Below are 12,596 nucleotides of genomic sequence, written 5' to 3' on the forward strand. Positions count from 1 at the left end.
AAGACACGGCTCCCTTTTTACAGCCGCCTCTTGTAGGAGTAGAAATTCTGGTCCCAATTTGTGACCACAAGTCAAGGGCTACCTGTGTTATTGGAAACCACTAGTGAACTATTCTTGGTTGGTGTTCCCTTAGAGCAGGGCTTTTCAACCTTTTCACCCACTGTACCACTTTTAGGATATGGCAACATCCGAGTACTACCCGTCGCCTAGCAAGGTGTCAAAAACTTGATGACCAAAAAGGAAAAAAGTGACGAAGTACAGGTAGTCCTTGACTTACAACAGTTCGCTTAGTGACTGTTCGAAGTTACCATGGCACTGAAAAAAGCGCCCCCCGAGCCACAGCCGAGCAAGACGCCTGCCTGCCCGCCCAGCGGCGCTCTTCCTCCTGTCCGAGGTTTTCATTGTTGTGAGCATTTCTGTTGAGGATTGGCAGCGGGGGTGGGGTGGGGGAGTGTTTGGTTTTTATTCCCCCCCCCTGCTGGGTGGTCGCAGCAGGTTTTGGTCACTTCACATGACCCTGGGACATTGTGACCATCATAAACATGAATCGGTTGCCAAGCATCTGAATGTAAATCAGACCCTGGAGATGCTGCAACATTCCAGCTGATTGGCGCTTCTTCCGGGCTCAGCCGAAGCGCCAGGATCAGCACCGAGCCCCAGCTGGATCCTGGCGCTGATCCTGGCGCTTCCGCTGAGCCCCAAGAGCCCTGCAGCTCCAGCCGTCTCTCGCTCAGGCTTGTACGGTGCTGCCACCAGTTCAGCTCATTCCCCTCCCCCACTACTTTTCTAGGATGGTTGTGTACCACCTGCCAGGTGCCAATGTACCACAGGTGGTACTCGTACCACTGGTTGAAAAGCCCTGCCTTAGAGCAGGAGAGGAGCAGCCTGAACAAACCAAGGGCTGGCTCAAAATGCATCACGAGTCTGGAGTCCCTACACCAGATATGTCAAACTCAAGGCCCGCGGGCCAGATCCGGCCTGTGACGTGTTTAGATCTGGCCTGCAAGCAGACTTGGAGGAGGAGGAGGTGATTGAGTATGGAGGGATGTGTGTGTGAGCTGAATTGGCGGCGCCGAAAAGGCCTGGGGGAGAGTCAGCGGGAGCTGCGGTGTTGCTGAGGCTGCAGGATTGGTGCGCGCTGCTTCAGCTGATCTTGGCTTCCGGCGGCCTGGGGTGGCAGCTGCACGCAGTCTTCGGGGGACGAGTCAGCTGGAGCTGTGCAGCTAGGCAGGAACCCTAGAATTGGCACCGAGCGCCATGTGAAGACCCCAGCTAGGCAGTGAGCAAACATGCATGAGGGAGGAAAGGAGAGGATATAAAAGGAGGCGTTTTGGTGGGAAGGAGGAGGAGTGAAGGGGAAAGATAAGGCGATACGAAGGAGAGATGTCGATGGGGCAAGCCTGAAGGAGAGAAGGGGAAAGGCTAGGACAGTGATGGCGAGCCTTTTAGAGACCGAGTGCCCAAGCTGCAACCCAAAACCCACTTGTGTATTGTTGGGTGCCAGGTGGGCGTGGCCCATTGGGTGGGTGTGGCCAGTTGGGTAGGCCTGGCCCATTGGGTGGGCATGGCTGCGGTGGTAACAGCAGACTGGGTGGGGCTAAAAAGTTAATAATAATAATAATAATAATAATAATAAGAAGAAGAAGAAGAAGAAGAAGAAGAAGTTGGAAGGGACCTTGGAGGTCATCTAGTCCAACCCCCTGCTAAGGCAGGAAACCCTACACCATTTCAGACAAATGGCTGTCCAGTCTCTTCTTAAAAACTTCCAGTGATGGAGCATTCACAGCTTCTGGAGGCAGGTTGTTCCACTGGTTAATTGTTCTCACTGTCAGGAAGTTTCTCCTTAGTTCCAGGTTGCTTCTCTCCTTGATCAGTTTCCATCCGTTGTTTCTTCTCCTGCCTTCGGGTGCTTTGGAGAATAGCTTGACTCCCTCTTCTTTGTGGCAGCCCCTGAGATATTGGAACACTGCTATCATGTCACCCCTCACTCTTCTCTTTGTTAAACTACACATACCCAAGTTCAATCAATCAATTCCAACTTTGGGAGATCTTTTTTTTTTCCTGCGAGAAGCTGAAATTGGATTGATTGCACACGGCGGCGGAGGCCTAAAGCGAAAAGGTTTTTAAAAAACCCAGCTGAAGGCCCAGGACTGGGGCGACGGCGCGTGTGCCCACAGAGAGGGCTCTGCGTGCCACCTATGGCATGTGGGCCATAGGTTCGCCACTATGGGGCTAGGAGAGGCTTCTGTGAGGCAAGCCTGAACAAGAGAAGGGGACAGCAACTGGCACCCCTGTTCTACACCTTCAAAAGAGATCTAATTCCAGGTCCCCTTGGCACCAATTCCCATCGACCATAATAGATCAGATTCTTCTGTATCGATTGCATGGAATCAAATGGGCGGTGCTTTTGAAGTCTTATCCTGACTCCTTTTTTTTTTGCGCCTGACACGTAGTTTTTCCTCCTCAAAACTCCAGAATGCAACCATAGGTACTACTCGCGCTGGGGAGGCTGCATGCATGTGTTTGCTTGCTTTCTGTGCCTCCCATCTCTCCGAGGCTACTCTAGAGGGCTTCAGCAAAAGTACCATATAAACATCTACAACGATAACTAGAGACCGTGCGTGTAAAATTCTCTTAAAATCCAATCAAGCTTCTTGGGTTAACATTTTCCACTGGGTGGGCATACCATCTCTGGCTGTGATGCTGAGCGATGGCGGATTTGGATTGGAGTTCCAGGTTTTCATTTTGTATGTGTGCTTCCCCCTTTGCTGAGGACGCGGAGCAAATTTCTTCTGTAACGTAAAAATGCGGGAAGCTGTTGGAACTGAGTTGGGTAGATGTGTTAAAATTTCACCTGCTGTTCTGACTTCCTCTGCAGCTGCCGAGAGGAAGAACTAATACCAGTGTGAGGAGTGGGTGGGAATCTATTTAAAGGAATTAAACCAATAGTTGGACGGTTCAATCCAGGGACTTCCATGAGGCCCTACTGCTGACCTTAGTTATCTGTTGACTAAATAGGAAGATGCAGCGTCATCCCAAGCGTGTTTTTCTTGATAATCGCTTTCCTGACTCTGCTATTTTTTTAAAAAAAGTTCCATTTAATTTAATTTTAATTTTAATCCCATTTATATCCCGCCCTTCTCCGAAGACTCATGGCGGCTTACAATCTAAGCACAAATCAAATGTGCTTAGCAATGTATAAGCAGGCATATACATAGAATGAAGGCTACTGCTAAGCTTGTAAGCCGCCCTGAGTCTTCGGAGAAGGGCGGGATATAAATGGAATTAAAATAAAATAAATAAAATAAAAAAATAAATAGCCTTCATTCTATGTATACACCTGCTTATTAGGGCTTTCACACACAGCCCCAAGCGGCATTATTACAAAGTCAGCTTAATTGCCTCCAACAATCTGGGTCCTCATTTTACCGACCTCGGAAGGATGGAAGGCTGAGTCAACCTTGAGCCTGGTGGGACTCGAACCTGCACTAATTGCAGGCAGCTGGTGTTACTTAAGGAGGCATTAGCCCACTGCTCCACCAAGGCTCTTTTGACCTCCCAAAATTTGCCAGTGACTGTAGCTGGCTTGAAATGTCATATGGCAAGCAGAGTACAGGTAGTCCTTGACGTATGACCATAATGGAGCTTGCCCATTAGGGTCATACATGGTGATGGTTGAATAGCAACAGGTCACCACATGACCAGATCCAATTTTACGACCTTTTTTTTTTTACAACGATTACAGGTAGTCCTCGACCTGCAACAGTTTGTGTAGTGACCTTCAAAGTTACAACGGCACTGAAAAATGTGACTTTTGTCCATTTTTCATAATTATGACCTTTGCAGCATCCCCATGATAATGTGATCAACATTCAGATTCTTGGCAACTGGTTCATATTTATGACCATTGCTGTGTCCCAGGATCGTGTGATCAGCTTTTGCAGCCTTCTGACAAGTGAAGTCAGTGGGGAAGCCAGATTCACTTAATAACCATGCTACTAACAACGGCAGTGATTCCCTTAACAACTGTGGCAGGAAAGGTCGTAAAATGGGGCAAATCTTACTTAACAGATATCTCACTTAACAACAGAAATTTTGGGCTCAATTGTGGTTGTACGTCAAGGACTACCTGTATTAAATCCATTGCTGGCTATGGTGCACTTTGGTCAAAAAAGTAAATGCCAGTTTTAAGTAAAAATGTAAATTGTGGTCATGTGACTGTTGTTGTTGTTGTTAGTTGCGAAGTCGTGTCCGACCCATCGCGACCCCTTGGACAACGTTCCTCCAGGCCTTCCTGTCCTCTACCATCTGCTGGAGCCCATTTAAGCTCACGCCTACTGCTTCAGTGACTCCATCCAGCCACCTCATTCTCTGTCATCCCCTTCTTCTCTTGCCCTCCACCTTTCCCAGCATTAGGCTCTTCTCCAGTGAGTCCTTCCTTCTCATTAGGTGGCCAAAGTATTTGAGTTTTAGCTTCAGGATCTGGCCTTCTAAAGAGCAGTCAGGGTTGATCTCCTCTAGGACTGACCGGTTTGATCGCCTTGCAGTCCAAGGGACTCGCAGGAGTCTTCTCCAGCACCATAGTTCAAAGGCCTCAGTTCTTTGGCGCGCGGCCTTTCTTATGGTCCAAGTTTCACTGCCATACATTTGCAACTGGGAAGACCATGTGGCTGTAGGATGCTGCAGACAGCCATAAATACAGGCCACCTGTTGGGCACCTGCAATTCGGTCGTGTGACTTTTTACGAGGGGGTTGGCTGTTGGAACTTTGGAGCTGAGTCGTAAGTACCTTTGTGGGGATCCATCCTAACTTTGAAAGGTGGCTAAACAACCAGTCTGCCTGTATTTTTAAGAGACACAGTAAAGACTGAAATTTTCCAGCATTGCTAGAAGGCAGGACAATGTTCTTATCTCCACTGGTGCTTCTTTTGTCTTCTAGGCATCTCCTTCATCACTGCTTTCAGGCCTTGATGGATCACGGAGTAAAAGTTGCTTCTGTCTTGGCCTACTCGTTCAGCAGGAGGTGTTCCTACATCGCAGAATCAGATGCTACCGTGAAAGAAAAAGCGATCCAGATTGGGTTTGTCTTAGGTAACTCTCTGCAGATAAAATATTAGCCACATCACTTCTTTACAGGTACCTTCAAGGGCCATGTGAAAATGTAGCACTTTTGTCTTTTTTAAAAAACAAACCATCCCTAGCAAACTGGACATTGGAGAGTTTAGCATAATAATAATAATAATAATAATAATAATAATAATAATAATAATAATAATAATAATAATGATGTTGTTGTTGTTGCAAGGGACCTTGGAGGTCATCTAGTCCAGCCCCCTGCTCAAGCAGGAGACCCTATATCATTTCAGACAAATGGCTGTCCAGTTTCTTCTTAAAAACCTCCAGTGTTGGAGCATTCACAACTTCTGGAGGCAGGTTGTTCCACTGGTTAATTGTTCTCACTGTCAGGAAATTCCTCCTTAGTTCCAGGTTGCTCCTCTCCTGGATTAGTTTCCATCCGTTGCTTCTTGTCCTGCTTTCAGGCGCTTTGGAGAATAGCTTGACTCCCTCTTCTTTGTGGCAGCCCCTGAGATACTGGAACACTGCTATCATATCACCCCTAGTCCTTCTCTTCGTTAAACTACACATACCCAATTCCAGCAACCGTTCCCTATATGTTTTAGCCTCCAGTTTGTCTCATTAAGTAGACATTGTGGGTAGAAGACAGAAAGTTAGGCAAAGGTCAGACAGATTCTGGTTCAAATTCCTACTCAAGTCATACCTTGTTCAGCTGCACCACTAAACATAAATCATTCAAGGAGCAACTATTTTCTATAGAAGCAAGGTTGCAAGGCCTTCGCTTTCCCCTGTCGAAACAAAATACCCAACGTAGTGTATAGGAAATCCTTGACTTCCGACTACAATTGGGCCCCAAATTTCTATTGCAAAGGAAGACAGTTGTTAAGCGAGCTTGCCCCATTTTACAATCTGTTCTTGCCACAGTTGTTATGTGATTCACAGCAATTGTTAAAAGTTAGTAACACGGTTGTTAAATGAATCTGGCTTCCCCATTGACTTTGCTTGCCAGAAGGTCACAAAAGGGGATCACGTGGCCCCAGGCCCCTGCAACTGTCGTAAGTATAAACCAGTTGCCTGGTGTCTGAATGTTGACCACATGCTGAAACAGCTGTACGTGTGGGGGGGGGGGGAAAAACCCCAGACGTCAGTGCCATTGTAACTTCAAATGGTTACTAAAGAAACGGCTGTAAGTCAAGGACTACCCGTGTTCAAAATCATTGTTGCAGTCATTTATCCAATGTTTCCGTCCCTTTTTAACCCCTTCTGTGGCTTCAGTGGTGGGAAAGTACATAGAAGATGGAGGGCAAGCTCTCTCTTCCTGAAAGAAACCTCTTTGTGTATTTGTCTCTGCTTCAAAAACAGGAATGGGCAGTTTAGTCTCTCGAAGCAAGAATAGTTTACACGAGAGACCGACTCGAAGCTGTTGCTAAATTCCAAACAGACCAGGGCTCTTTAGGACTGAAGTCAACAATTTCTGGGAGAGTACATACATTTCTCAGATCAGTTTGCCCTTGTTGTTGTTGTTGTTAGTTGCGAAGTCGTGTCCGACCCATCGCGACCCTATGGACAACGTTCCTCCAGGCCTTCCTGTCCTCTACCATCTTCTGGAGCCCATTTAAGCTCACGCCTCCTGCTTCAGGGACTCCATCCAGCCACCTCATTCTCTGTCATCCCTTTCTTCTCTTGCCCTCCACCTTTCCCAGCATTAGGCTCTTCTCCAGTGAGTCCTTCCTTCTCATTAGGTGGCCAAAGGATTTGAGTTTCCGCTTCAGGATCTGGCCTTCTCAAGAGCAGTCAGGGTTGATCTCCTCTAGGACTGACCGGTTTGATCGCCTTGCAGTCCAAGGGACTCGCAGGAGTCTTCTCCAGCACCGTAGTTCAAAGGCGTCAATTCTTTGGCGCTCAGCCTTTCTTACGGTCCAACTTTCACTGCCATACATTGCAACTGAGAAGACCATAGTCTTGACTATATGCACTTTTGTTGGCAGGGTGACGTCTCTGCTTTTTAGTGTGCTGTCTAGATTTGCCATGGCTTTCCTCCCCCGGAGCAAGCGTCTTTTAATTTCTTGGCTACAGTCCCCATCTGCGGTGATCTTGGAGCCCAGGAAAATAAAATCTGTCACTACCTCCATTTCTTCCCCATCTATTTGCCAGGAATTGAGAGGGCCGGATGCCATGATACTGGTTTTCTTAATGTCAAGTTTCAACCCAAGTTTTGCACTCTCCCTCTTCACCCGCAACTAGAGGCTCTTTAGTTCTTCTTCACTTTCTGCCCTACTGAGTTGTTAAAAGAAGGAGAATTACAATCTTCATTTTGAAAAAAAATTGGAAGGAAAGATAATGTTTAACGTATAATAAGACACTCCCTAATTTATAGTTCATTTCTTCTAAATGCCATTACAGTCATTACCACTTTAGGCCTTGCTCACAGTCACCCATGCCTTAGTAACCCCCTTTTTTGGATTACTGAAATGTACTCTACATGGGGCCATCCTTGAAGACCATCTGGAAGCTGCAGATGGTCCACAGTGCAGCAGCATGTGCAGTTTTGGCTGCCCCACCATTTTTTCTTAAAGCAAAACCTACCATCATTTATATATCAGTTGATGTGTATTTGATATGTCTATAAAACTGGACTGTTGAAAAATCACCCAGTAATTGACTCCTTTTCTTAATCAGTATGCTTAACTATTAGCAGCCAGCTTGAATTTCTTATCTAGACCTCCTGTAGTTTCAAACAGGATAAATATGACCCAACGCTTATGTTGTTAGCATTAGAGTCAAGATCGCACGACAGTGTCTTTTAAAATAAGATCATTTGTTTTGAAAATAGGCAGTGATATTTTGATCTTTCTAGGGGGGTTCCTGTCTGATGCTGGCTGGTACAGTGATGCCGAGAAGGTGTTCCTTTCCTGCCTTCAGTTATGTACCCTTCATGATGAGATGCTCCACTGGTTTCGTGCCGTCGAATGTTGCGTCAGGTAAGCATTGCTCTGTTTTGAAGGCTGAAAAAAATTCAAGCAGCAAAATGCACCTCTGCTTGTACGAAGGGATTATCCAGATGTTACAACACATGGTTTTGTTGTTGTTGTTTCTCCTCCCCAAACAGGAGGAACAGGATGAAGGGAAAAAAAATTCTGTAAACAGTCTCTCCTTTGTTTGACCTGTTCCTCACACTTGCAGAGCAGAGAGATTGGAGAAAAAGGGGCTACAAGAGAGTAAGCAGTTGGGGAATACACCAAGCAGCTTGTGTAGTACACTTGCAGCTGCTGGTATCAGCACATTTCTTTCTATCTATTCCACATTGAGTGCCTGCTTACTCTCTTGTAATCCCTTCCTCTACAGTGAATGTAAATGCAAACATTAATTCACTTCTATGAAGTGATTATCCAGATGTTACAATGTATGATTGTTTTTTTCCTCCTCCTCAAACACAGATGGAGGAAGAAAAGAGAATGATTTCTGTAAACAGTCTCTCTTGCAACTGACCCATTCCCCACACTTGCAGAGCAAGGAGATTGGAGAGGAAGGGATTACAAGAGAGTAAGCAGTTTGGGAATACATCAAAATGTTTCTGTAGTGCACTTTCAGCTGCTGGTGCTAGCACACTACTTTCTATGTGTATTCCCCATTGTGTGTCTTCTTACTCTGGTAATCCCTTCCTCTACAATGAATGTAAATGCAAACACTAATTCTCTTCTTGTTAATTCTGAGGGGCAGTGGAGTGATTAGCAGGCAAACAAAAGTGGAAAGCATGAACCTATCAGTCATCCAGTACACTTGTGGTCATGTGATTTTCCACTTAGCGATCACTTTGCTTAGCAACAGAATTGCTGATCCCAACTGAGGTCACTAAATAAGACTAACTCTGTGCTGAAGTTCAGTAGAGCTATCCAAGATACCTTAGAAGATACTCCCTATTTACAAAACCCTCTACAACTAGAGGATAAAAATTAGAACGTGCTCTGCTCATTCCCAAGTTGAAAGATTACAGGAACCAATGGAATAATGAACCCATAGAAAGCAACAGAAGGATCAGTACAAGTTCTAATTGTAAGAGGACTGGCAGAATCAGGGGTTAAAAGAGGGGTCAGCCGAGAATCTCTTCCTAGCCACCAGCTAAGTCCAGCTCTCCTTAAGTCCAGCTCTCCCTTATCTAACTTTAACCAGGAGCTGACTGTTAGTTGAGAAAATTCTTGTGCATAGGCTTTTAACAGTAAGTAAGTTTAATTGGACTTTCATGTGTGGACCTGGTCTTTCCAGCCTGACATTAACCAAGCTATATCAGCAAATGTGGAGAACAGCACTGGCCAACATATTGGAGGAGGCCAGTATACATTCTAATAGACACCGCCCGCCCCCTCCCCCCAAAAAAAAGAAAAAAGGGGAAAAAAGGGATTTAACAGAATGTGCGTATTATTATACAATGCTCTTCATTTCACATGCTAGCAAAAAAAATAATGTGTAGAATCAGCCCAATGCAGGTCAGGGCCCTACCCGGACAAGGAGATGCCAGAATATTCAAGCGGGTTTTAGAAATATTCAAGGAACATGAGCCGGTTCTGCTGATGCATGCTGGATAATTGGGAAAGTTGAAAAATAGCAAAAGAAGGAAGTACATGCTTCCAAAAATAATAATAATAATAATAATAATAATAATAATAATAATAATAATAATAATAATAATAATAATAATAATAGAAACGGATTGTGGATTGTGTGTCAAGCTGTGGTGTGTGGTTATAAAAATGGCAATCACAGAACATCTCCCTCCTCATGAGAAACCTACATACAGATCAGGAAGCCGCAGTATGGAGAGTACACGATGAAACTCGTTGGCAAAGGAGTAACAAGGCTGCATGTTCTGTCTTCGTTTATTCAGCCTACAGGCTGATTATGCATTAAGTGTGGGACAGGTTTGTAAGACAGCACGATTTCAAAATTGGAGGAGGAAATATTAGTAATGTGCACTGTGCTAATGACAAAGGTCATTGCTGTCACTTTGATTGTTTTTTTTATCTTGCCCTGTAGACACATCTCCACGTAGAGCAGAGCTCTTCGAACCTGGCCCTTTTATGGCTTGTGGACTTCAACGCTGGCTGAGGAATTCTGGGAGTTGAAATCCACAAGTCATAAAAGACCCCCCCCCCCCCCATGTAGAGAGAGCCTGCTGGGCTGTCTGAAGTGCTTAAAAATTGGTTGTACACAGTACCACTTTACAATGCCTTGGTAAAACCAGACTTGAAATACTGCATCCAGTTTTTGGTCGCCACAATTTAAAAAGATGTCGAGACTCTAGAAAGGGCACAGAGAAGAGCTACAAAGGCGATTAGGGGACTGGAGGCTAAAACATAACGAAGAATGGTTGCTGGAATTGGGTATGTCTAATTTAATAAAAACTAGGGGTGACATGATAGCAGTCTTCCAATATATGAGGGTCTGCCCCGAAGAAGAGGGAGTCAAGCTGTTCTCCAAAGCGCCCGAAGGCAGGACAAGAAGCAACAGATGGAAACTTCAAGGAGAGAAGCAACCTAGAACTAAGGAGAAACTTCCTGACAGAACAATTAACCAGTGGAACAACCTGCCTCCAGAAGTTGTGAATGCTCCAACACTGGAGGTTTTTAAGAAGAGACTGGACAGCCATTTGTCTGAAATGACATAGGGTTTCTTGCTTGAACAGGGGGTTGGACTAGAAGATCTCCAAGGTCCCTTCCAACCAACTCTATTATTCTGTTCTGGTTGCTGACCTCAACTCAGAACAGTTCTTACATTGACCATTCAGAGTTAACAATAGCACTGAAAAAAGTGAAGTATGACCATTTATCAGACTTACAACCGTTGCAGCATCCCCACTGTCACATGATCAGAATTCAGATGCTTGCAACTGACTCATTTACGACAGTTGCAGTGTCCTAAGGTCTTGGTATTATGTTTTGTGACCTTCTGATAAGCAAAGAGAATGGGGAAGCCATACTCGCTTAACAACTGTCTGACTAACTTAACAGCTGCAGTGATTCACTTAACTACTGTGGCAAGAGAAGTGTTAAAATGGGGCAAAACACACTTAACAAATGTCTCGCTTAGCCACATAATTGTGGTCATAAGTGGAGGACTACTTGTATTTTAGTCCATGCTACTTTTATGTTTCACTGTTTGCCCAACATACAGATTAAAGGAGGAAGATCCTGTTCTTTTTTTTATGAGCAACTTAGAGGAGGGAACCAACGCAGTTCTTCCTTCATTAATCAGTAACATTTAGTGTGTTAATATCAATTACTTATTAAGGCCGAATTGGCAAACTGGCTCACCTTTGGGTCTTCATTTAACTCCTTAGAGCCAGTATCTACTTCCCCTCAGTTGTTTTTTTACCATGGAAAAGTTTGTCTTGGCAAAAGAATTGTGGGTGGGGAAGTTTAATGATAGGAAAAGCTTGCACATTATTATTATTATTATCATCATCATCATCATCATCTTTATTCATTATACATAAATCTCAGTCAACTGAACACTCAAATTGACTGGCGTTGATGCTTGACACGGGTTGCTGCCAGTATCCTAGGTATCAACCAGGTATCTCCTTAAAATGTAAGATGTTCCGCAATTTTTTGTAGCTTTGCTGGAGTTATTGCAGGAAGCTGCAATTTCTTGATGTGTTTTGCAAAGTTTTTGGACCTAGTTCCCAGTGCCCCGATGACGATGGGTATCACTGTTACGCGTTTCATCCATAATCGCACAGTTTCGATGGCCAGGTCGTGGTATTTCGTAATTTTTTCCAGTTCTTTTTCTTCGACTCTTGGCATCCCCTGGTACAGCTATATCAACCAGCTGTACGCTTCGGTTCACTACAACTGCGATATCTGGCATGTTGTGTTCCAAATGGCGATCTGTCTGTATTCGGAAGTCCCACAAGATTTTCACCCTCTCATTCTCAACAACTTTTTCCACCCTATGTTCCCATGACTTTTCGGACACAGGCAAGTTGTATTTTTTTACACAATGCCCAGTGGATTAATTTAGCAACTCGGTCATGTCTGCCTTTGTAATCAGTTTGTGCTATTTTGCTGCACTCACAGATGTGAAACAGTTTCAACTTTGTCATTGCAAAATAGGCAATTTGGATTGTCCGTGGATTTTTGTATCTTCACTTTCATGGCATTAGTTTGTAGTGCTTGTTCTTGAGCAGCCAGTATTAAGCCTTCCGTTTCTTTCTTGATGGTTCCCATGATAAGCCATGCCCATGTCAGGTTGTTATCACATTTTCCTTCAATGTTTTTCAAATGCTGTCCATGCAAAGCTTTGGTTTTTCCATCTATTTAATCTGTCATCCAGCCGTTTTTCCTTATATTCTGCCTTTATTCTGTTATTTTTATAATGCTCTCTGTTTTTACAGCCTGCAGCAATTTTTCTGTACTTTGATTCACCTAGTCATTCAAACTTCGTTTTTTTTTTTCCTTCTACAGTTTGGTGGATTTGCAATAGCCCTCTGCCCCTATTTTTCTTGGCAGATACAACCTGTTGATG

At 44.5% G+C, this 12,596-nt stretch overlaps 1 protein-coding gene across 2 annotated transcripts in view; it reads left to right on the top strand.

Moving 5' to 3' along the window:
- The window catches only part of APPBP2 (amyloid beta precursor protein binding protein 2), an 82,234-nt gene that overhangs the window by 20,666 nt on the left and 48,972 nt on the right, over window positions 1-12,596 (top strand). For both annotated transcript variants that reach the window (XM_083379730.1, XM_083379731.1), the window contains exons 3-4: window positions 4,939-5,090; window positions 7,933-8,056. In XM_083379730.1, the coding sequence (XP_083235856.1) occupies window positions 4,939-5,090; window positions 7,933-8,056 (276 nt within the window). The remainder of the gene's footprint in view (window positions 1-4,938; window positions 5,091-7,932; window positions 8,057-12,596) is intronic.

The sequence above is a fragment of the Vipera ursinii genome (assembly GCF_947247035.1).
Source record: "Vipera ursinii genome assembly, chromosome: 1".
Taxonomy (NCBI): domain Eukaryota; kingdom Metazoa; phylum Chordata; class Lepidosauria; order Squamata; family Viperidae; genus Vipera; species Vipera ursinii.